Here is a 23,987-nt window from a genome sequence, read left to right on the forward strand (position 1 = left end):
ATATTATAATTCTTGTAAAAAATCTTTTGTTTTATAAAATATAGGATTTCCCTCAACCCCTGTAAAAAGTACAGTATCTAGTTTAAGTGAGGTGGTCAGTCTTGGAATTCTATTTATCCCTGACCTTGCGGAGGGGATATGACCCAGACTGGGAGGTTGAGTCATTTTCAGTATGGGCCAGTACAGACCCTGAGGGAGAGAATGATAGGTTCCTTTCTCTAGCTATGAGAATAACATAGCTGTGGGTCTATTGTTGCTTCTCTGTGGTCTAAAAATGAAATGCTCTAAAGGGAAAGCAAAGTAGTATCCTGGTATATCGTTTGAACTCCTAGATAATAGCTATGCCTAAAGCTGGTGATGCTTTTGGATTTTTCATTTATTTGTAGCAATACTTCCTTTGATGACTTCAAGAAAATAATATTCATGCTAAGTTGTAATTGGTTGTTAGTTTAAAGGAATTAAAAACTTTCTCACTTTCATTATTAATATAATAAATATTGATAGCTATAGCCCTAAAAGCTCTTTGGAGTTCTAATTTTTACTTAAAGGGAATCTGAGAAAACATTGGAGATCCCCTCTTGTAAAGAAAGGTGGGAGGAAATTAAGTGGATTGTGTGATTCTTATGTTCAGATCATGTTTCAGTATGTTTTGGTGGTAATTTTATTTTGTAGAATGAACTGAGCATATAATAATTCTTAACGAATAACATGTACTTTAACAGTTAACCACAATCAATTTGTTTTGCCTTACTTGGATTATATGAAACTGCACAATAAACTACAGCAATTAAAAATTTCAGTGTGTGTATCATATTTGTTGCTTGAAATTTGGGTTTTTACAAGTAATCATAAGTACAGAATAAAGAATTATGACTGATGCAAATTAGGTATTCTTCATGAATATAAAATGAAAAATTGGTAGGAACAGATGTGGGTGTATATCCGTGTTCTTCAGTTACTGAGTTAACATATTTAAATTTAATTTTTAATTCCCACTACCACCTCCAGCTCCTTCTTTTCAAGATTACTGAAAATGGAAGCTGGGGTTAAATTCTATCAGTTATCTTCCACTGAATTTCTAAAGCCTCCAAGAAACTTGAGCAAAACAAACTCCTGAAATATTATTGTGGAGTGTTATAGTTTTCTTTGTTTCATTACTGTTTTGAAAAATCCTAAATCATAAACTAAAACAATTATATGATGAGTAGGTTAGGAAAAATTGCAACCCTTATTTCTAGGGGCACTTTGATTCATGTTATTTAAACAATATTAAAATCCAGTTCTTTGGGGGAGATTTTATTATAGCATTTGATATTCTATATTACTTTGACTTATCAAATTTATTTAGTTTGTATACTTCCTCATATATAGCTGGAAGAAAAATAACCCTCTTAGATAGTCACCCCTATGCTTATTAAAATTATGCAAGAAGGTGAACCTCCAAAATAAAAATGGCATTCTTATCTGTTGTATTCTTCACATGGCATATTCAAAGATTGATAAAGTTTTATTTTTATGCCTTTAAATCATTATGTGAATGGTTTTAAGGTGATCTGGATGTTTAATTTGTCAAAGTTCACTGAAGCAATTAATTTGAAATCCTTGGAGAGATGAAAGATTCGAAATTTAAATGTTGGTGAATGCTCATTTTGCTCCATTTCACCGGAATCTCTTTCCTTGTATTATGTCAAATAGGCTTTTGCCTCAGACTCTCTTTCTCTTGGGTTCACTGGGTCTGGACTGTTCCCATAAAACATCTTGTTGTACTTCATTGCAATCCCTGCCTAGATTCAGATCTCTGTTTAAAACAATTTGTCAAGAGTCAGTCCTGGATGATCTCATCTAAGATTGTAATTCTTCACTCATTTCCTCCCTCCCTGCTTCCCTCTCTCCTTTCTTCTCTCTAGTTTTTCCTCCTCCTCTATACATTATCTTGCCCTGAATTAGTTTTCTGTAGAGCACTTATCTATATGACAGTACATATTATTTACATAAATATGTGTATGTATATGTGTGTCCTCTCAACCCCAATATAAATTCTGTGGGGACAGGTACTTTATTCTTTTCAAAGTTATATCCTCAGTATCTAGAATAATGTCTGCCATACTGAGTGTATATTAAGTATTTGAGTATTGAATGCAATATTGGAAGATAACCACCAAGCCAAACATAATAAGTTATTTTATTTTATTCAAACTTTGTGAAGATGAAAATGATCCATGATAGGCCCAGATTCTAAGAGTTAAGAAAATTAGTTTTTCAATTTTCATTTTTTCAGTAAAACATCTTTTATGGTATGTGATTTATAGTGTAATTTTTTAAAGATTTTTTATTTTTCACATACATATAGCTAGGTAGATTGGTAATGAGAAGGGATATTTCATATGTTTGCATGATATCTTGTGAACAAAATTAAATCTAATGATTATGCTCTTTCAGGTTTGTGGGGCATTTACTATCTAGTCCAGTGCTTATCTGCCAAGGATTTTTCAGTCTATACTTGAAATCATTCTAATAATGAAGAATTCTCTTTCAGGTAGTTTATTGTACTTTTAGGCAGTTTATTTTGCTTTGGGGGGGCCTTTTTTTTTTTTTTTAAGTCCATCTATTTTTAAGACAAAAATCTGTTGTTTTTATTTACTCTTTGTAATTATATCCCATGGAGGACATTTGAATAAATGTAATTCTTCTTCCTTGTGATAGCTAGGATATTATTTGCAGGATTACTGAGTTCTCTCTGACATTTCTATTCTCTAGGCTGAGAATCCCTCATAAGCCATCTAATAATGACATCTATTTACCATCTTGAGCATTTTCTAAGAATCTGTTTTTTAAAAAAATATAAAAGGTGGTACCTAGAACTTCAAGCCATAGCACTCTTCTACATGGGAGAGCCGCACTATTCTCTCTCTCTCTGTTTTATTGCATCATTATGATTTATGTTTCCCCCTTACCGTTTCACACTTTAATCTTATTTTAATATATTTTTCACTAAATAGTTAAGGTATTCCCCCTTTGCCTGCTTTCTACCAATGTGGTTGGTAAGTAAGGTGTCCTGCCTTGCGTATTTTGTAGTTTCTGATTTTCTTTTTTTAAATTTTTGTTTTCTTTACTCTTCTTCTCCCACCTGTGTCCCCAACAGGTGATGAGAGTTAAAGCAGTTTGGTCAGAATCATTCTTTAATGGGAGATTTTATGATTGTTTGCAGGGGTGGTTAAAAAGTACACAGGGAAAATAGAACCGGTTTCCTAAATAGGAATGAAGTATGTCACATTTTCAAAAATTGATTTTCCCTGCCCTCTTTCTTATGGTTTGTAAGAAGATTTTAGTCCCACTTTCAGTGGAGGAAATAATCTAGCTCTGAGACATTTTGTGTCATTCACATCACAAACCTGCTAGTAGCAGTGGCAACTAGTATAGCAAAATATCTCCTTAACAGTCTTGCTTGCCATGGAGACTATTTCTTTTAATAACCCCTTACTGTCTGAGTATGATTTTCTTTTGATAGGTAAATTTAAATGCTTTTCATAGCAGATTATCATTACTAGATGTTCAGATAATGTAGTATTGGTTCTTTTAATTAAGACAAAAGTAGGACATCTTTAGCCTTTCTATTCCTAATCAAAACATTTTGGTATATCATTAAAATTTTTATGGTTCAGTTTATTTTCTGCTCAAATCTGGCAAGTACATACCTTTTCTTTGTTTTCAGAATACAGAAATAATGATGGAATGACATATATAACTTGAAAAAAATCGCCTCCCAAGTGCAAGTTGTTTTGGTTTTAGATATGAAATTATAAACATTGATTCTAGTTTATATTTTGAATTCTTAACAAATTTTAAAAAGTAGTTAGCCAGCTGGGCATGGTGGCAGTTCGAGGTTGGGATTTCACCAAGCCCATGAGTTAGAAGGATGGTAAAAGGAAAGATATAGGAGATTGAGAAATTGGTTAGAGACTGTTTTAAATATTTGAAAATTAAACTGAAAAGTGGAGAATAAAAGGAGGAGGTAGGTGTCCTTCAACAGATGAATTGTTAAATAAAATGTGGTACATATACACAATAGAATACTACTCACCCATAAAGAAAAATGAAATTATGGCATTTGCCGTTAAATGGGTGGAAATGGAAAATATCATGCTAACTGAAATAAACCAACTAGATGTGAAAATTGGAGGTCTGGTTTCTGGGCAACTTTTTGTAAGAAGCAGTCTAGTGTAGTGGTTGTAAGTGTAGACTTCGGACAGTGAAATTTAGGGTTAAATCTTGAACATGATTCACTCATCAGAAACTTTCCTTCCTGTCTTTTCTGCTCTTGGATCTCACCATCACTCCCCTGACACAAATAACCATAGTTATTAGTTTTTTTTTTTTAATCCTTCTGTCCTTTGAATCATATATATTATTCAAACGTAAACAATCTGAATACCTGATTTCTCCTCCTCCCCAACAAATGGTAACAAACTGTGTAAAGTTCTTCTCTACCCTTTTAACAAACTGATTTCTCTATTATGTGTATCATTTCTTGTATGAATAATAGAATTTATGATATGTAAGGTGTTTTAACGTAAGGATATCATATTTCTTCAGTGCCTTGTATGAGGCAGTATTTTTACACATATTAATTTACAACTGTAATATCTTATAAGTCAGTTTGTACCTAAAATTTATAGGATGTGCTGTTATTTATAGCTAAATTTTCTTCATTCTTTTTTTTTAGAATTTTTTTTTCTTAGTTGTAGATGGACACAGTACCTTTATTTTTTTCATGTGGTGCTGAGGATTGAACCCAGTGACTCACACATGCTAGATGAGCACTCTACCACTCAGACACAACCCCAGACCCTCAACATTCCTTTTTTTTTTTTTTTTTTTAGCTGTGATGCAGATCCATCAGCCCTAGCAAAATATGTTCTGGCTTTGGTAAAGAAAGACAAAAGTGAAAAAGAGTTAAAGGCATTATGTATTGATCAGCTGGATGTATTTCTTCAAAAAGGTAAGATCTTTGATTTTAAAATTAGTATTTTGTTATTGTTTTAATAAATTATTTATAGTAAGATTATTCATAGAGCATTAAAGGAATTTAGTATGAGATAGGTTGTAATTGTAACAGTTAAACAGTGTTGTTTCTGATTATATCCATAGCTTTAAAATGGAAATTTCCTCATTAATATGCTCATTCTTTCTTTTCTTTTTTTTCCCCTGGTACTAGGGATTGAACCCAGGAGCAATTAACCACTGAGACCTATCCCTTTTAAATATAGAACAATTTTTGGGGCTGGGGTTGTGGCTCAGTGGTGGAGTTCTCGCCTAGCGCATGCGAGGCCCTGGGTTCAATCCTCAGCACCACATACAATAAATAAAATAAAAGTATTGTGTCCAACTACAACTAAAAAATGAATTAAAAAATATATAGAACAATTTTTAATTTTAATTCTTTGAGTTATACATGACAGCAGAATGTATTTTGACAACATACATGGAGTATAATTCCCATTCTTGTGATTGTGCATGATGTGGAGTTAACGCTGGTTGTTTATTCATAAAGGAACATAGTAAAGTTATGTCTGATTCATTGGGTTATCTTTCCTGTTCCCATTTCCCCCAATCCAGTGAACCTCCACCCTACTCTGCCCAATTGTGAGTCATTGTCCACATATCACAGAGTACATTCGGCCTTTGGTTTTTTGGAACTGGTTTATTTCAGTTAGCATGATATTCTCCATTTCCATCTATTTACCGGCAAATGACCATAATTTCATTTTTCTTTTTGGCTGAGTAATATTCCATTGTGTATATGTACCACATTTTATTTATCCATTCATCTGTTGAAGGACACATAGGTTGGTTCCATAGCTTAGCTGTTGTGAATTGAGCTGCTATTAACATTGATGTGGCCTTGTCACTATAGTATGCTAACTTTGGGTATATGCTGAGGAGTGGGATAATGGGGTCAAATGGTGGTTCCATTCCAAGTTTTCTCCTTAATCCTTTTTTATATTTTATTTAGAGACAGGATCTTGCTATTTGCTGAAACTTACTTTGAGCTTGTGATCCTCTTGCCTCAGCCTCCTGAGCTTCTGGGATTACAGGAATATGCTCATTGCATGCTGATGTTTTTTCTGACATAGGTTAAAAGATTAAGAAAATGACTAAATGTTTATTCAAAACTAGTATCACTTAGGAAACCACTTTGAATCTTTTCTAGCTATGTTGCTTTTCAACTTTTACACTTTGTCAATATCTAGATAGTAATAGTGTTTGTGTTACATAGTGGGTGGGCTATATCAAATAGACTATTCATGACTGGGAAGTGATTGGCCCAGAAGCTGTAGCCATTCCAGTCTCTCCTACCTTGAAAACAGATTAAACAAATCATTATCACCATGGCTATTATATAATGATTGGGAAGCTGTTGGTTTTATTATAATTTCTAGATTTATATAAGTCAAGATATATTTCATCATATTGGAGGTCTGATGTGTAAGAGTGCAAAATTTTTGTCATGTCTTTTAATCTAGTTTGTTTGTTTAATTATTTATTTTTTTAGAGACACAGATATTTGTGGAAAAACTTTTTGATGCTGTGAATACAAAAAGTTATCTACCTCCTCCAGAGCAGCCATCATCAGGAAGCCTGAAGGTAGAGTTTTTTCAGCACCAAGAAAAAGATATAAAAAAAGAAGAGGTAAGAATTTGTGTTATCCCTTACAGGTCCTTTAAGCACAATAGTTTTCTTTTCTGTATCTTTGTGTTACTAGTCCTCAAGATCCACCTCTGTTTGGCGATATTACCAGGAGCACCCATAGGACTCAGCATGCAGTCATACTTTTGGCTGTGACTTCTTAACAGAATACAAATCAAAAATCTGTAAAAGGAAAAGGTGTATTAGGTGAAATCTGGTGGAATATAGACTAAAGTTTCCAAAGTCCTTAAAGTCACATGGGATATGTTAATTCCCCTACAGTGAGTTGTGATGATGTAAGTGAATCAGGGAAGCTGGTTAGAGACTCCGTTCCCAGGGTTTTTATTTGTGGTAGGCTACCTAGTATGTACCAAGATTCTATACTCCCAAAAGGAAAGTAGGTACTGGGCATAAATCATATTGTTACCACAAATAGACTTAGCCTTTTTTTTTTAAACCACTAATCGACCACTAATTACAGGAACCATTTAATTTTGGAGACAGGGTCTTGCTAAGCTGCTTATTTTGGAGACAGGGTCTTGCTAAGTTGCTGAGTGAGTCTGGCTTTGAACTGGTGATTCTCCTGCCTCAACCTCCTGAACCATTGGGATTACGTGTAGGTGTGTGCCACTGTACCTGGCCAGTGAGTCATTCTTAATCAGTGAATGGTGGAAACCCTAACAAAATCAAGGGTTGCAGAAGTCAGTTATATTAGTCAGCTTTTCATTTCTGGATCAAAATATTTGAGAACAACAACTGAGAGGACGAAAGATTTATTTTGGCTAACAGTTTAAGAGGTGTCAATCCATTATTAATTTGGCTCCATTGCTTTGGGTCTGAGGCAAGGCAGAACATAATGGTGGAAGGATGTGGCAAAGGAAAGATACTGACCAAAGAAGAGACAACTGGAGGAAGGGACTGGGGGCAAAATATGGTCCTTAAGCACATGCCCCCAAGATCTACTCCCTTCAGTTAGTTCCCATCTCCCATAGTTTTTACCATTTCTTAACAGTCCAGTTGAAATCATGAGGCCAACAGTGGATTAATCCACTGAAGAGGTTAGAGCTCTTATGATCCCATCACTTTCTGAAAGTCTTAGCCTCTGACTGTTTGCTACATTGGGAACCAGGCCTTCAACTCATGAACTTTTGAGGAACATTGCAGATCCAAAGCATAACACCAGCCAAGGACCGGTCTTATAAGCCAGGCCCTCCTGAAAATAGCAGTCTAGACCTGCTTTTAACTCTTTTGTGCACAATATCTTAAAAACATGGAGTCTCATCATTTGTGTCCTATGAAAACAATTAGAATGACAATAGACTTGTTTGCTTCTATCCTTCATTTGTTTAGTAAGGAACTATTTAAATTTTTTTTTTTTTTTTTTTTTTTAGTTGTAGATGAACACAGTACCTTTATTTTAGTTATGCATTTATATGTGATTCTGAGGATTCAACCCAGTTCCTCACATGTGTGGGTGAGTGCTCTGCCACTGAGCCACAACTCAGCCCAGTAAGGAACTATTTTTAAGGTAGTCAAACACAAGGGAATTATGGTTGTGATTTTTAGTATTTTTTCCTATTCTTTTCCTAGATGATATAAGCAATATAGTTTATTATGTAATAATATGTACATATATTATGTAATAATTCTCAAGTGTATTTTTGTCTTTCTGAATATATTTATATACATGTGTACATACAGAAGCTATTTACATGTATGTATAGTTTTATATATAGTTACACCTACACACAAACATCCCAGTCAATTCTATGTGCAGGGGAAGACAAGAATTGTAATTTTGTAATTGAGCATTTTCATACCTACCATTGTGTGGGATATATTAGGAAAAGACCTACATATTTTGTTGGCAATTTCTTGTGCCACATAAATATATATATAATAATTTAAGCTTTTTTCATTGATACAAGTTTGGGTTGGTTTCAGATTTTTGCTGTCTCTAAAAAAACTTTAGTAAATAATGGGCCCTTGATGTAAGAAATAGTCTTTTTCCAAAGCAAGTTAGCGATAAAGCTTAGTCTTAAGTTTATTGATGCAGTAATACTTTTTACTTGGCCAGTTGTGGAGAATATTTATCCCTGATCTTTTAGAACTATCATAATTCCAGGTGGCAATTTGGGTTTAAAATGCTGTGGTGTATTAAAAATTTTCAGTCGAGCATGTGCTGTGGAATATGGCTGCCAACTTAAATTACTTGCAAGAGGACAATTGAGGCAAATAGAAAGGAAAAGTGCACCAGGACGGTTGTATTAGTTCGCAGTTTTTTTTATCTGGGTTGAGAGGGGAGTTGGAGTAGGTGGGAAGAGAAAAGTACTTGATGAAGAAGTAAACTGTTGAAAGCATTATAAAATATTCACCTAGTTTAGTCTAATGGTAGAATTTCCATTTAATTTATTCAAGTGGTACACTTTTGATAGACGTTTTTATCCAAAGGAATACTGAAAAAGGTGGTATTAACTGGGATATGTGTATCCTGCCTATAGATTACTTGAATCAGAATAGGGTTCTTCATGCAAATGAGTAATTTTAAGCCCTGACACATTTGTAGAAACTATGCTCAGTATTAATTCCTTTTTTTCTTATTATACATTAATATCCTGTGAAACTAGTGTTCTGGGCTGTACAATCTGGAAAAAGTAGCACTGATCAAGGGAATGTTTCCTTATATAGTTGACAGGATGCAGTGAGAAACTATTTAGCTCTATACATATTTTTCTCAAATATTCTCTTCACCATTCCCCTCCTTTTATTTTTCCTGTGTTAGGGATGAACCAGGGCCTTGCACCCATTCCCAGTCCTCAAATATTTTCTTTTTTAATACTTGGTTAGTTTTTATGCATTCTATTATATTCTTCGATGTGTTTGGTATAAGACTAAATCTATGAAACCAAAACATAGCATGTATGTTAGATTTTTGAAAGAAATTGTAAAGTGTTTTTCTGTTAATTATATTAAAATGAGGACAATTAAATATTTGTTTTCTTACCACTATTATTTAAGATAAACATGAATTTTTTTACTCTATACTTTAAATTTGAGCAGACTCCATTATGGTTAAATGATTATATTTAATAGTGAAATTTATTTTGTTTGCATATCTGCATATTGTTTGCATATCTATCCATTTTAGCTTTTTTTTTTAACATAAAAGTGACCATATATATCTGTAGAAGTCATGATGAGAGGAAAATATTGCTCCTATATTATATAAATTAATTTAAATATCATAAATTATTGAAATAGTAATATCACAATGAATAATTGTTGCTAAATTTGTACTTTTTAAAAAATATCAGATTACAAAAGAAGAAGAGCGAGAGAAGAAGTTTTCCAGAAGGCTGAATCACAGTCCTCCCCAGTCAAGTTCCCGATACAGAGAAAATAGGTGATTTCATTAAATCATACTCAATGTTTAGACTTTGAGATTGTCTTTTATAAGAATGTATAGTCTTTGATTATCTTTTACATAAGGGCAAGTAATGTCTACTCTTTTATTTATCCTGGAAAATATAACTAGGTCCTTCTCTACCAAGAAAATCTAGATCATATTTGTATAGCTTGGAAAGATTGAGAATAATATTTTGACATTTATTATTTATTGTTTATTATTTTTATTTCTAACTTCAGATTGCAGGGGAATCCAACTACTTTTTGCTTTAATGTAATTAAATTAATTTTTCCCTTATGGTTTCAGCAGTGTTAGTATATACATGTAGTACATGCCTGATTATATGTATAAGACTATTTGTACTGTATGTAATGTAAAGACAGGTATAGATGCCTTTATGTACAGATGACTAATTGTGTAGATGTAGATGTGTATAAGATTAAGGTTATGCTGTTAAAAAAGTTTTTCCTTTTAAACATTTTTAGAGTACTTAAAAGTTTTCTGGTAGTTCCCATACTTGTATTATGATGGTGAGATAAAAAATAATGATGTTACAAGAATTAAATGCAACTTTTTGCGTTTAGAGATTTCTACCCTGTCCACTTTAGCTTTATTTACATAAAAGTGATCATATATCTCTAGAAGTCGTGATGAGAGGAAAAAAGATGATCGTTCTCGCAAAAGAGATTATGATCGAAACCCTCCTCGAAGAGATTCATACAGAGACCGGTACAATAGAAGACGAGGGCGAAGTCGCAGTTACAGCAGGAGTCGAAGTCGGAGTTGGAGTAAAGAAAGGCTTCGCGACAGAGATAGAGATAGAAGCAGGACAAGAAGCAGAAGCAGAACACGAAGCAGGGGTAAATAATACAAGTTTATATATTTTTTGGTTAGCATTTTTTTACTGTGAAAAAAATTCACATTATGGGTTTTTAAAAATTGTTCAACATTTTGCTAATTTTATCTTTATTTTTGTCTGTTATGATGTATTCTGTGGTCTAAGTGTATATTTTAAAACAGATTACTTTAAAAGTTTATTCCATGAAAGTTAAAACCATAATTATCACTGTACATTTAGCAGGATATCTACAGCAAAAGACTGTATTCATTCTTTGAATGTAGACTACTTAAGTGGCTATTTGGAAAACATTTTGGCGGAGTCTTAAAATGTTAAATGTGCATCTAATAAAGGACCCACCCATTCCACTCTTAGATATTTACCTAAAAGAAATGAAAGCATGTGTTCACACAGATTTGCATATAGATGTTCATGGCAGCTTCATTTGTAATAGCCAAAACTAGAAACAATCCCAATGTCTATGAGTAGTTGGATAAACACATAGTTGTACCATAACATGGATAAAAAGGGGGAAAAAAAAAAACTATTGATACATTTAACAAAGTAGATCAATCTCAAAGTAGTTATGTTGAGTGAAAGAATACAGGTAAGTATATATACATATATGGTGTGTGCATGTGTGTATATAATATATATATATATTTTAGAAAATATAAGCTTTGATGACAAAAAGCAAATAATTATTGCCTAAGATGAAGTAGGGAAGAATGGATTACAGATTACCAGGGACTATGAGTGTATTTTGGAGGTAATGAGTATATTTAGTTTGATTATGGTGGTGGTTTCAGAGGTATATACATGAATCACAACTTTTTACATTGTATATTTTACATTTAGATTTTTATTTATCAGTTATACCTCAGAACTATAATAGTTTAAAAGTTTTATTTCAGATGTGTATATTTGCAAGAACCTGTCATTTCCAACTTGTGATCCCCCTCCCTGTCCCCAGTATATACTATTGAAAGAGATATCTGACTAAAACATCTTTGAATAAAATACTTTAACTTAAACTTATATTTTTGTTACTTTTAATACTGTTAATGTGCTTTGTTTGAGCCCTGAACTTGTTTATTCTTTTCTTATAGCCTTTTCTTCTGTGAGTAGGTATACCAGGTTCTTCACACATTTTGCCATTTAACCTCTTTAATGTATTTTCTCTTGCTTGGAATCATATACAGCCTAGTTTTCTTTATATTTAATATGAACTCCTTTGTTTTCCCTCTTTTGCTACCAGGAATTTAACCCAGGGATACTTAACATTGAGCCATATTCCCAGCCCATTTTCCTTTTTATTTTGAGACAGGGTCTCACTAAGTTGCTCATAGTCTCTGTAAGTTGCTGATGCTAGTCTTGAACTTGTGATCCTCCTGTCTCAGCCTCCAGACTCACTGGGATTATAGGTGTATACTATCATCCCTGGCTGTATTATTTTATAAAATATTGTGTTCACTATAAAAAAGCCATATCTTTAGGTGGATAATAAGAAAATATTTATCACACGAAAAATAGCCATACTTTTTATTAAATACTTTGTTTTATAGGCTGCAATTATACATACTAGGATTGCAATGAAGGAAATAACAAATTTGTTTTTTTGTATAAACAAAATGCATAGGAAAAACTCATTAAATACAGCATCTTCATGTAGTTTTATAGTTTAGTTCATACTGAAATAACTTACCTTGGAACAGTGTGTATTAATTGAATAGTTTTTAAAATAAAACAAGGATTGTGCAAAATTTAAACTTTCTCTATGTTTAGCAAAAATATTTCTTATATCTTGTACAGTTTTTTTTTTTTTTTTAATAGGGTGTAGTTTTATAAGTCATTTATATTTTGTTTGCAGAAAGGGATCTAGTAAAACCTAAATACGACCTGGATAGAGCAGATCCATTAGAAAATAATTATACTCCAGTGTCTTCGGTACCCAATATCTCTTCTGGCCACTATCCTGTACCTACTTTGAGCAGCACCATTACCGTAATTGCACCCACTCATCATGGTAATAACACTACTGAAAGTTGGTCTGAATTTCATGAAGACCAGGTGGACCATAACTCTTTTGTAAGACCACCAATGCCAAAGAAAAGGTGTAGAGACTATGATGGTAAGTGTTTTTCAACTGTTTCATAAAGTATTAAATTAATACTTCAGCTTCCTAACTTCTTTCAGTTGTATAGTTATTCAGACACTTAATTTCTGGTAGTAGAAATAGTCAGAAATCAGTTTTTATCATCTCTTAAGTTCCCTAATATTATTGTACTTTGATCAGTCACCTCTGATAACTTAGTATCAGCTTAAAAATAGTATTTATTTGTATGTAAGTCTTAATATATTGTTCAAGTTTACCAAATAAGAATAAATATCTACTGAGTTATTTTTAAAGAAATTGGCTACTAAAACATTTTTGGCAAAACTGACTTCTTTACATATGAGTGATTGTTCAAATGTAAAAAGGATCTTGACATGTGAGACTTTTATGAGAATTGAAGACTTATAAGGATTTGGTGTAAAAATTTTATGAGTAGGGCTAAAACCATAGTCACACTATTCTTTTAGTTTTAAACAAGAGATTTAAATGAATATGTTTTTAATAAGAAAAACACACTAGAAATTATATCAGTTTTATGTTATTTGCTAACTGGGTATACTTATTTTAATTCTGGTGATTTTTTTTTAAGTGTATATGTTAGATGTATTTTCACTTGATTATATTACTGGAAAAGTGCAGATTATTCATGTGAAGTGGTTAATTAATTACATTTTTGCCCAATATTTAAAACAGTCACCTTGTAAGTATTTTAGTTTTCTTAACTTAGAGACAATTTATATTTCCAGTGCTTTTCACATTTCTTTTTAACTTTCCTCACAGAAAAGGGTTTTTGTATGAGAGGAGACATGTGCCCTTTTGATCATGGAAGTGACCCAGTAGTTGTAGAAGATGTCAATCTTCCTGGCATGTTGCCTTTCCCAGCACAGCCTCCTGTTGTTGAAGGACCACCTCCTCCTGGACTCCCCCCACCTCCACCAATTCTTACACCCCCGCCTGTGAATCTCAGACCCCCAGTGCCACCTCCAGGTCCATTACCACCCAGTCTCCCACCTGTAACAGGTCAGAAGATATGTTTGTTTGTCTGTGTTTATTATCTGTTTGTTTATACTCTTTTTATAAAGTCAATAGTTTGATACTTGATTTTGTTAAAAGCATCTAAAGAATGTCCATAGATGCCTAATAGAAATTAAGCAATATATTCTTATTTGGAATATACCTACATGTTGCATCCTATGCCAAACACTTTTCTGTGGTTTGGAATGACCTTGTGAATTATGTATGTCACTGATATATCCCATCTACCTTTAGTCCTTTATAGTTTAAAGCAAACCTCTTTTGGAATACGTTAAAAGGATGATGTGCCATAGAAAACTAGTTGTAAGATTTTGGTGTTTGTAGAAGATTACAGTTTGATAAATGAGAATATCATGTTTGGATATATAATAATTTATTTTATTTGTTTGCTTCCAGATGATATTTCTTATTCTTTGGTTTTGACAGGACCACCACCTCCACTTCCTCCTTTGCAGCCATCTGGCATGGATGCTCCCCCAAACTCTGCAACCAGTTCTGTTCCTACTGTAGTAACAACTGGCATTCATCACCAACCTCCTCCTGCTCCACCCTCTCTTTTTACTGCAGGTGCAGTTTTGGCCCTCTATTTTCATAGTGTAATATAGTTTTAAAGCAGAGTTTTTAGATGAGGAATTTAAAAATCTCTAGAAAGTTCAATGCTGTCTCAGGACAGTTTTTCTTACTAAAATAAAATAGGATACAATGTAGTCTTGGTGAATATATATCAAATAATCCCTCAGGTATAATTATTAAGAAAATTGTCAGTTTTCTTCTTAGGACTTTCTATAAAGCTTTTCATTTTAATAATATAAAACATGTTAAGTTTTATGTTAGTAATGTTATCCAGTTACTTTTTCTATTATCAGTATTTTAAAAATTACCACATGGAGTTATATAATTGTTTTTTAATTACAGTTTTTGTATTACCAGATACATATGACACAGATGGCTACAATCCTGAAGCCCCAAGCATAACAAACACTTCCAGACCTATGTATAGACACAGAGTGCATGCACAAAGGCCTAACTTGATAGGACTAACATCAGGGGATATGGATTTACCACCAAGAGGTACTGAATCTTCTTATTTTTATGATATCAAAGTGGGAAATCATTTATAAAGAACAATTACTCCTGCAGTTATTTGGGTTGAGTTAGGGATGGTGATTTTGTTGCCTGAATCCTTTGGTCTCACATGAGAAAAAAGGAAATGTGTACTTTTGTATCTGTATTATAGGGGCCTTTATTCTGTTAAAGAGGGAAATTTCCCAAAAGTATGTTTTTCTCAGATAGCTTTTTTGGGGGGGAGTTTCTTACATTTTATTCAATTTGTAGTCTTAATTGGTTCATTTAAATTCCTGACAGTAATGCTTTAATTCCTTAATTCTGTCCTCGCTTGGATAATGAAATTATCTTTTCAAACTTGTGCTGATGTATATTTTTATTTTTGTTCACTTTTGAAATGTTAAAATCCTGTATAGGTTTGCTTATGATATTTTTAAGCAGCAGGAATTGTGTTAGGAAGTGACTCATTTTTAAAAACGTTTAGATAAAATTTCTAAAAATTAGACTGATACCATCACAGGCCAGGGCATCAAGAAAAGTGCTAAACTAGAGGTATAAATTGTTAAGTAAGTTTAGAGGAAGGACAGAGTTCACACTAATTTGAAAGAAAAACATTTGCTACCGATAACATTTGATACAGGAAAACCAAGGAATTACCAGAAGTAATAGAGACTGTTTACCTGGAATTAACTTTAAAACCTCAAGTGTATTCCAGGCTTTTCTTCTGTCTTACTTAGCCAGACTAAACAAAATCAAAGCTCATTGGTTGTGAATAAAAGTTCAACCTAAGTAACAGTCGTTGCCTAAAATGTGGTTTAATAAACTGTGGTTACTTATACTTTGTGCTTTTTATTTGTTCATTGGCAGCTATCAATCAGATTCTGAACATCTTTCTTAAATTTGAAGAACCTCTTGTGATGGGAGTGTGAGGAATATTTTAATTCAAATTTATATTCTCTTTGAGATTAGAGGATATTTAATATATATGCCTATATTCTCACATCTGTCTTTAAAATTCACCTCAAGGCATTACAATAATTACCATTACCATTAACAACAGTAGAAAAAAGATTTTAAAGATAGTTTCTGTGTAGTAATATGTAAATTGTTATAATTGAAAAGTAGACATTTAAAATTGTAGCTATTTGTGATATTTACCCATCCTCTGCATGCCTCTCCTGTCTGACTAGTTTATAGAAATCCCCTTTCCTTCCTTAGGTCACTATTTAACACTTACTTTCTTTTCTTCATGCTAATATTCCTTGCTCTCTTGATACTTCAAGTCATGTCTTTCTTACCTTGTTGATTTGGAATGGCATAAATATATGCCACTATAGATTGATATATATTAGACCCATTCTAATGACAGACTGATTTCTAATTGTGATTGAAAGAAGGAAGAGCCATTAGAACACTTGCATATAATTTTTACTATGTAGAATTTGGAGTTAATGGTAATTTTAACTATTTCTTTCTTGTTAATTTCAACTCTTAATGCATATAGTTATAAGTTACAGGAAGTGATGGAGAGGTAAATGTCTTGCAGTCTGGCATCATTACTTTGAAACTTGAATGCCTTTTCTCATATAAACATTGTAATTCATAGTGATTATTTTAGTACTCTTCTTTACATTGTGCACTATTTTTGTGAGCTAATTTATGGATATATTCTACATTAATAACATTGTTATTAATGTACCAAACAACTGACTTTGTAGCCCATTTAAATTGAGGATTGCCTGTACTTCTGTTTTCATGTCTTTTTTCAGTATTCTCTTTCATCCATATGTTCTCATCTTTCTCCTATTTAGGTTTCAAATGTACTGTTCTGGATTATACACATTTACTGACTATGTACCAAGAGGAACTTGCATCTTTATTTTTAACACCTTTCTTTTAAGTAAATATTAATGAAAGGGAATCTGAGTGAGAGAATAAAGGTGAATTGGCACAAACCCATCTCAGTTACTGGAAGGAAAACACTACCATCTCCTTTAGTGAGTTTTCAGATATAGAACATATTCAAGTGAAAAAACAATATTGGAGAGCTCAAAGATTGTCCAAAAGGGCCAGTGAGCCGGAGATAGGAAACAGGAATAAGACTAAAAATCTCACTGCAGAATTGGTCATGGTTCTAGTGGGTGCAGAAACTGCTGCTTGCGCTATGACCATCATTAATGCAAGTCAGAGATTTCCACCCGATCTTCTGTGGAGATGGAAGATAAATCAACTAGAGTAAAGAAATAGATAAAGAATGTGCACTGTTTATATGATATTTTTGAGAAACTGAAAGAATTTGTTTTTGGAATAGGAAGAAAGAGATATGGAGGGAGTCAAGAGGCCAGTTGAGGCATTTAAAGAATTCTGTAGTAGAGGTGATAGTATCTGGGTTAGGGTAATAACAGTGGGAATTGCTAAAATAGGTTTAATAGAATTGACATTTACAACTTGCTGACTTGTGTGTGGGGTATAACATAGAACATATGGAAAGGATAAAATTAGGTACCAGATTTCTGCCCTGGATAATTAGGCAAATGATAATATCATTCACTGAGAAGAACGGATTTGTTAGGAAGATAAATTTAGTTTTGGAAGTTTTTAATTATTGTGCCTATCAGTTATTTGAGTAGAAATATCCAGTAGGAGGTAGGATTTAGAAGTATGAGGTCCATGAGAGATAGCTCACTAGAAAATAAAGATGTTTGAAGTCACAAATATGTAGTACATTGGCTTTTAATCTTCTGTCATATTAGTAACAGTGTGAAGGTAAGGGAAGATCAAAGAAGCTGTAACAAAGTTTGCAAGTTTGGCTGAATATAAGTTCTAAAACCCTTTTTTTTGTGCTTCTGATAACTATCCCCATGCCAGCCGCACATACACAGCCTACTCCCAAGAATCATTGAAAAAGATGAATGAAGCCATGGTAATGGATACAAGATGTCCTCGAGACTGCATAGAGTGAGAGGAGAAAGACCAAATAAATAGGGGAAGATACATAAGGGACTGAAAAAAATGAAGCCCAAAGGGTACAAGATAAAAGCAATGGGTAGGAATTTCTGAAAATACAGTGAGGATAATATCTAAGGAGAGGAAGGTGATCAACAACAGCAAGTGCTCCTTAAAAGTCAAGTAAGAGGAAGACTGAGAAGTATTCATAGACCAAGCAACAAGTTATGACATCATTGATCTTAGTATGAGCAAGTTAAGTGCAATAATGGAAGCAGCTGTCAACATTCAGAGGATTAGTGAGTGAGTGAGAAAAGTAGGTAGTAAGGAAATAAAGTTAGCCAAGAGTAGAATTCTCTTAGGAAATGGCTGGGAATGAGATATGGAGGGACTAACAGAGAGAGAAGAGAAAGTAGCTGAAGGGGAGATTTGTTTTATAGGATTTTGTTTGTAAAAATGGAATAATTTGAGGTGTGGAATTAAGTGTTTATATGTTGATGAGAAGTGCCAGTGCCATGAGAAAGGCAGAAGAAGATAAAAAGAAAAACAATCGGGCTCTAGAGTATTGATTTTGGGCCTCCTTCTGTATAGATTAGTTGACAGCCAGAAAAATCTAGAAGCAAAAAGTCCACGTAGAACAGACTAGAAGAAAGTAAGGCAGTTTTGTTCCAAGGCTCTTTTAGCAGGAAATGTGTAAAATATTGAAAATAGCTGATATTTATAGCTCTTTTGCACTATATTTCAGTCTCAAATATTTTCCTTTTTAAGTGGGGACAACTTTCATTATATTAATGTTCCTCTTTAGATAGGCAGCTCAGTTCATTCACAACTGTGCTAAAGGTCATTCAGTCAGTGGTAAATTAAAATCTTAGATTGTACATTTGACTTTAAAACTGAATTTCTGCTTCAAGGTGATTTATTTGTATATTTTTATATGGAATTGTGAAAGTGATGGCAGATGGGAGTGGTGACATGGGTTTTACCCTTAATGAAGTGACCTACAGACTAGTAGAATAGAGGAGGGGAATAGAGGAAGGTGAGAGGAGGGAAAGAGGAAGCACTAGGGACTGAAATGGAACAAATTATATTACATACATATATAATTATGCCAAAATGAACCCCACCCCACTATTATGTATACTATACGGCAGTAATAAAAACATTTAGGGAAAAAAGTAGCTTACAAATCACGTTTTTATTTGGCTTTTGAGAATTATTGATTATGTTCTCGTGCACACACGCGCGCGCGCACACACACACACACACACACACAGCCAGAACTTTTTAAATATAAATTTAAGGAAGTAGCTATAAAAAACTGAAATATTAATCTATACTTTCTTTCATTTTCTTTTGTTTTAACACAGAAAAGCCTCCTAATAAAAGCAGTATGAGGATAGTAGTGGATTCAGAATCAAGGAAAAGAACCATAGGTTCCGGAGAGCCTGGAGTTCCTACAAAGAAGACTTGGTTTGATAAGTAAGCTGACAGGAAAAATTGGAGAATTATATTGTACACAGATTTTTGGGATTATTACTGTATCACAATATGTTACATTTTTTCTGTTCTATAAGCAAATCCCCAAATAAAATTTAAGGTTTTTTTCTAGAAATTTTAAAGTTCATTGTTTGGTACTAGAAAGGCATTTTCTTGTAAAAGCAGTATAGTGGCTAAGAACCACATTTCTTTTTCTTCTATCTACTTCCCCTTCCTCCAAAAGAGATTACTCTTTACTTGACATATATTTTAATACTAGGTATATGAAGGGTGGTCATGAATACCATATCATTAGGAAAAAAAGGTATGGATTAGGTCTGGGAAGATCTTAGCATATAGGCCATTTCTCTTTAAGAGCTAGAAAGAGTTGTTACCGGATTTAAGATGTAGGAAAGGTTCATAGAAAGGTATAAGGAATCAGAATGTTGGGGAGGGTGTCATGAGTCATTTATAAATTTTCATTTATGAACTGAGATGAGGACCATGCTTTTGAGCTTTAATATTTAAAAACACATAGTTTCTAGTTCTGGCTTTGTGATTATTTCTATGATTTAAGGCCAACAGTACACTCTGGGTCACACTTTTGTCCCCTTTTCAAATGTCAAGTGTATTGTATGTACATTAAAAAAACAAACCTGGAAAGAGGTTGAGGTGGTCATTATTTGTACCAATAACCAATAATAACCAAATTTAAAATTTAACTGAAGTTTTTAAATAGGATACATTTCAGTAAACTAGCTTTGGCAGAAATGGAACAAAAGTTATCTGTGAAAACTGACTAAATTGGGGTATGAGTTAAATGTTAAATAAGAGCATGTTAAATAAGAGCAGATCAGAAGTTTGAAAAAGTAACCAGTATTATAATAGCAGAACCATGAAAGATGATAACACTATTAATTTAGAAGCTGTTTGGAAGATAATTACTTCAGTTTTTATTAATTTTCAGTACTTTCAGTTTTGGGGGGAAATTTGGACTTTTGTTTTATATTTAAAACTTTATTCTTTTGTATTTATAGGGCTCGGGATTTATAAATGTGTTGATCAGCTTGATTTTTGTTTATAGGCCAAATTTTAATAGAACAAACAGCCCAGGCTTCCAGAAGAAGGTTCAGTTTGGAAATGAAAATACCAAACTTGAACTTAGAAAAGTTCCTCCAGAATTAAATAATATCAGCAAACTTAATGAACATTTTAGTCGATTTGGAACATTGGTTAACTTACAGGTAAGAGCTATAAAATGATTCTCTTGTCCCTGCTTAATTATTTAGGGACCTTAATAAGAAAACCACTTTTATAAAGCAATATTATGGAAATTTGTTAATATTCTAAAGTTGGGCATTATAATAGTCTGTTTTCAGTTACTGTAGTGAAATACCTGATGCAGGCTAACAAAAGACGCATATTTAGCTCTTAGTTTTGGGGGCCGAAAGATCAGGTTGTGCCATTGGCTTGTCCTCTAATGAGGGCCTAAGGGTGGATGGTATTACGAAATGGGAATACATGTGAGAAGAAGTGATTACATCTCAAAACATGAACTGATGCAGTCGTGCTTGCTATTGTGAGAGCTCAGAGATCCACAAGAACTATCTAAACAAATTCCTTAACCCTTCTAAGTGCTGTTCCCCTGATAACCTAAAGAACTCCCATAAGGCCCCACTTCTTAAAGGTTTACGCTGTGTCCCAACATCATTACACTAAGAATATAGGCTTCTAACACATGAATGCTTAAAGGGACACACTTATCCCATATCCAAACCACAGCAGACATGAAATGAAACTACCTTTTAGAGAAAAAAAAAAAAAAAAAGATTGATTGCTAAGTTGTTGATTTATACACTGAGTTATATCTCCTGCCCTTTTGGACTTTTTGAGATATGGCCTTACTGAGTTAAGTTCCTCAGTCTCCTCCTTTGCTGGAGGGCAAGAATTTTGATTGATGATATTAGTATAAATATTTTACCTAATAAAGGATGACACAAAGTTAAATAATCACTTTACTAAAATATAATTTAGTAGTTTTCAGTTCCTGAGTTTTTCTAGATCATATTGTCAGAATCATTTCAGCAAAATCATTTGAGCAAATATATTTCTGTAATTTCTGTGATTGGATGCACTTAACAGTTAATTTTGGGAACCAGTGTCATAATTTGTAACTAATTTAAACATTTACTTTTCTCTACCACTTTTGAACATTCTTTAAGAAAAACAACAATATAAGTTATGTTTGATGTCACTTAAAATTTGTCCTTGGGTATATAAAACTTGGGAGATTTTTAAGTATTATTTAACTATGTGACATGTTGAAAGTGTTGTTTTCCCCCTTATGCCTACTTTTCAACTAAATTGTTTTATAATCTAATAAAATAAATTTTAGAGGATATAGCTCATTCTGAGTTGATCTTTAGAAACTTTTCTTTTATAAAGCACAGGTATAAAAGTAATGGAGGGGAAAAAATGCATGTTCAGAGTAGAGCAATAGAAATGAATGCAGAATTTTAAGGAAATGTTTTCTTTTTAACTTGATGTTTTCCACACATTTCTCTACCCATATAAAATAATCTAATTGTTATAATTTATCATTTGCTGTTCTAGATTGTTTTTATATACCTATTGCTGTGTACATGCAAAAATTTTAAAAATGTTTATGGGTCCATAGTATGTACATTACCCTGTAGTTATTTATAGTTATTTACTTTGGAATAATTCAGTATCTTTTTATGGCAGTTCAGTTTACTCTACCACATTTATATCTAGACATAAAAAAGTTTTCAGAATATTCCTTTTTTCATACAAACTTCTGTGGTTGAATGCATTTAACAGATAATTTTGAGATATACAAAATTAACTACACTGGTAATATTAATTTAAAAATTGTTTCAAAGCAAAACATGGTATCTCCCTATTGTTTCTGTTTGCATTTATGTAATTACTAATGAGGTTAATATCTTATTTTTGTTGTTCCTTTCCTGTGTCTTCATAGTACTTGCATTATTATGATTTACAAAATACATGTTTTGCAAAATCATTAAAAGTACCCTTGTTATCATAATTAAAAATTGATGTTATTCTAATAAATGTTATAATTATTAAAATGCCACCTAAAATTATTTTTATAGTTTTAGCTAATATTTATTGAATATGTACTCTTTTTAAGTGTTATTGCTGTATTCTTAAAACAACACTAATAAGTGGGTATTGTTGTTATTATTTATAGAAGAGGACACTGAGGCACAGAAAGATTAAGTGACTTACCTGCTCTTATGTGAGAGTCAAATCAGGATTTGAGCCAGGCAGTGAGATTCAGACCATGCTGTTAATCTCGATCCTTTACTGCTGTTGCCTGTGGCTTATATACCACACTTTCGAAAATACTGCTATTACGCAAGAATAGGAAATTGGGAGTGAAAATCTTGGATTTTTTTTTTTTTTTATTAGTTGTATGAGTCTATCTCTAGAAACATTCTTTGAATCTGTTTCCTATGTGTCAAATGTGATTGATGGTGCTGTTATATAGGTCTTTTTATTTTCTTCTGATCTTAGAAGTATTGTGAAAATTACAGATTTGAAATATTGTACAGATGTTTTTTTCTATGTTATTTAGTTGGAAATCACCCCTTCCAAAGTAGTCTTTGCCATCACATTCATTGATGTACAGAAATTTTTTCTCTTGGTCTGTATTAAAATTTGAGGTAAAAAGAGAAATAGTTTTAAGGGTCTGTATATAATATTTGTGCAATCAGCTTTGCTGGTAAACAAGAGTCTCTTTTAATGCACTAACAATCCTTGGCTATTTACTATTTCTCCTGAAATAAAAGTAGACTATGGTCATACTTTAGATATAAGGTAAACAAAGATGGGCATCTTACTTGGAAGGAAGAGTGTATGACATCTTGAGGAATTTTGCTGTATGAAGAAACAGATTCCTTTAGAAATTCACTTTTCTTAACATTTTAAATCATAGGTTGCATATAATGGTGATCCTGAAGGTGCCCTTATCCAATTTGCAACATATGAAGAAGCAAAGAAAGCAATATCGAGTACAGAAGCAGTTTTAAATAATCGCTTTATTAAGGTTTATTGGCACAGAGAAGGAAGCACCCAGCAGTTACAAACTACTTCTCCAAAGGTAACGAGAGAGATTTGTGTGAAATTGAATGCTTTTTCCCAAGAGTTCTTAGCATATTGTCTAAGAACAGAGGTATATATATGAATCGGGGGGGACTTGAGTTGAGATCCTGACTTTACTACTGTTAACTATATATACTAAAGATCTACTGTTAACTATATATACTAAAGAAAGTTACTTAATCACTCTAGCCTATTCTCTCATTTAATTGTGAAGTTAATTCCTAGTTTAGAGAACGAGATGGAACAGTCCTGGCAGATAGGCGGCACTA

General features: G+C 32.8%; 1 protein-coding gene across 12 annotated transcripts in view; it reads left to right on the forward strand.

The window, feature by feature from the left end:
• Positions 1-23,987, forward strand: part of Rbm26 (RNA binding motif protein 26) — a 78,874-nt gene that overhangs the window by 17,305 nt on the left and 37,582 nt on the right. For 7 of the 12 annotated variants that reach the window (XM_071611394.1, XM_071611396.1, XM_071611395.1 and 4 more), the window contains exons 2-12: positions 4,881-4,999; positions 6,554-6,690; positions 10,002-10,090; positions 10,736-10,953; positions 12,802-13,062; positions 13,828-14,067; positions 14,479-14,649; positions 14,998-15,153; positions 19,461-19,572; positions 20,654-20,813; positions 23,552-23,716. In XM_071611394.1, the coding sequence (XP_071467495.1) occupies positions 4,881-4,999; positions 6,554-6,690; positions 10,002-10,090; positions 10,736-10,953; positions 12,802-13,062; positions 13,828-14,067; positions 14,479-14,649; positions 14,998-15,153; positions 19,461-19,572; positions 20,654-20,813; positions 23,552-23,716 (1,828 nt within the window). The remainder of the gene's footprint in view (positions 1-4,880; positions 5,000-6,553; positions 6,691-10,001; positions 10,091-10,735; positions 10,954-12,801; positions 13,063-13,827; positions 14,068-14,478; positions 14,650-14,997; positions 15,154-19,460; positions 19,573-20,653; positions 20,814-23,551; positions 23,717-23,987) is intronic. The other 5 variants (XM_027941541.3, XM_027941544.2, XM_071611400.1 and 2 more) reach the window with 3 other exon arrangements.

The sequence above is a fragment of the Marmota flaviventris genome, chromosome 4 (assembly GCF_047511675.1).
Source record: "Marmota flaviventris isolate mMarFla1 chromosome 4, mMarFla1.hap1, whole genome shotgun sequence".
Taxonomy (NCBI): Eukaryota; Metazoa; Chordata; class Mammalia; order Rodentia; family Sciuridae; genus Marmota; species Marmota flaviventris.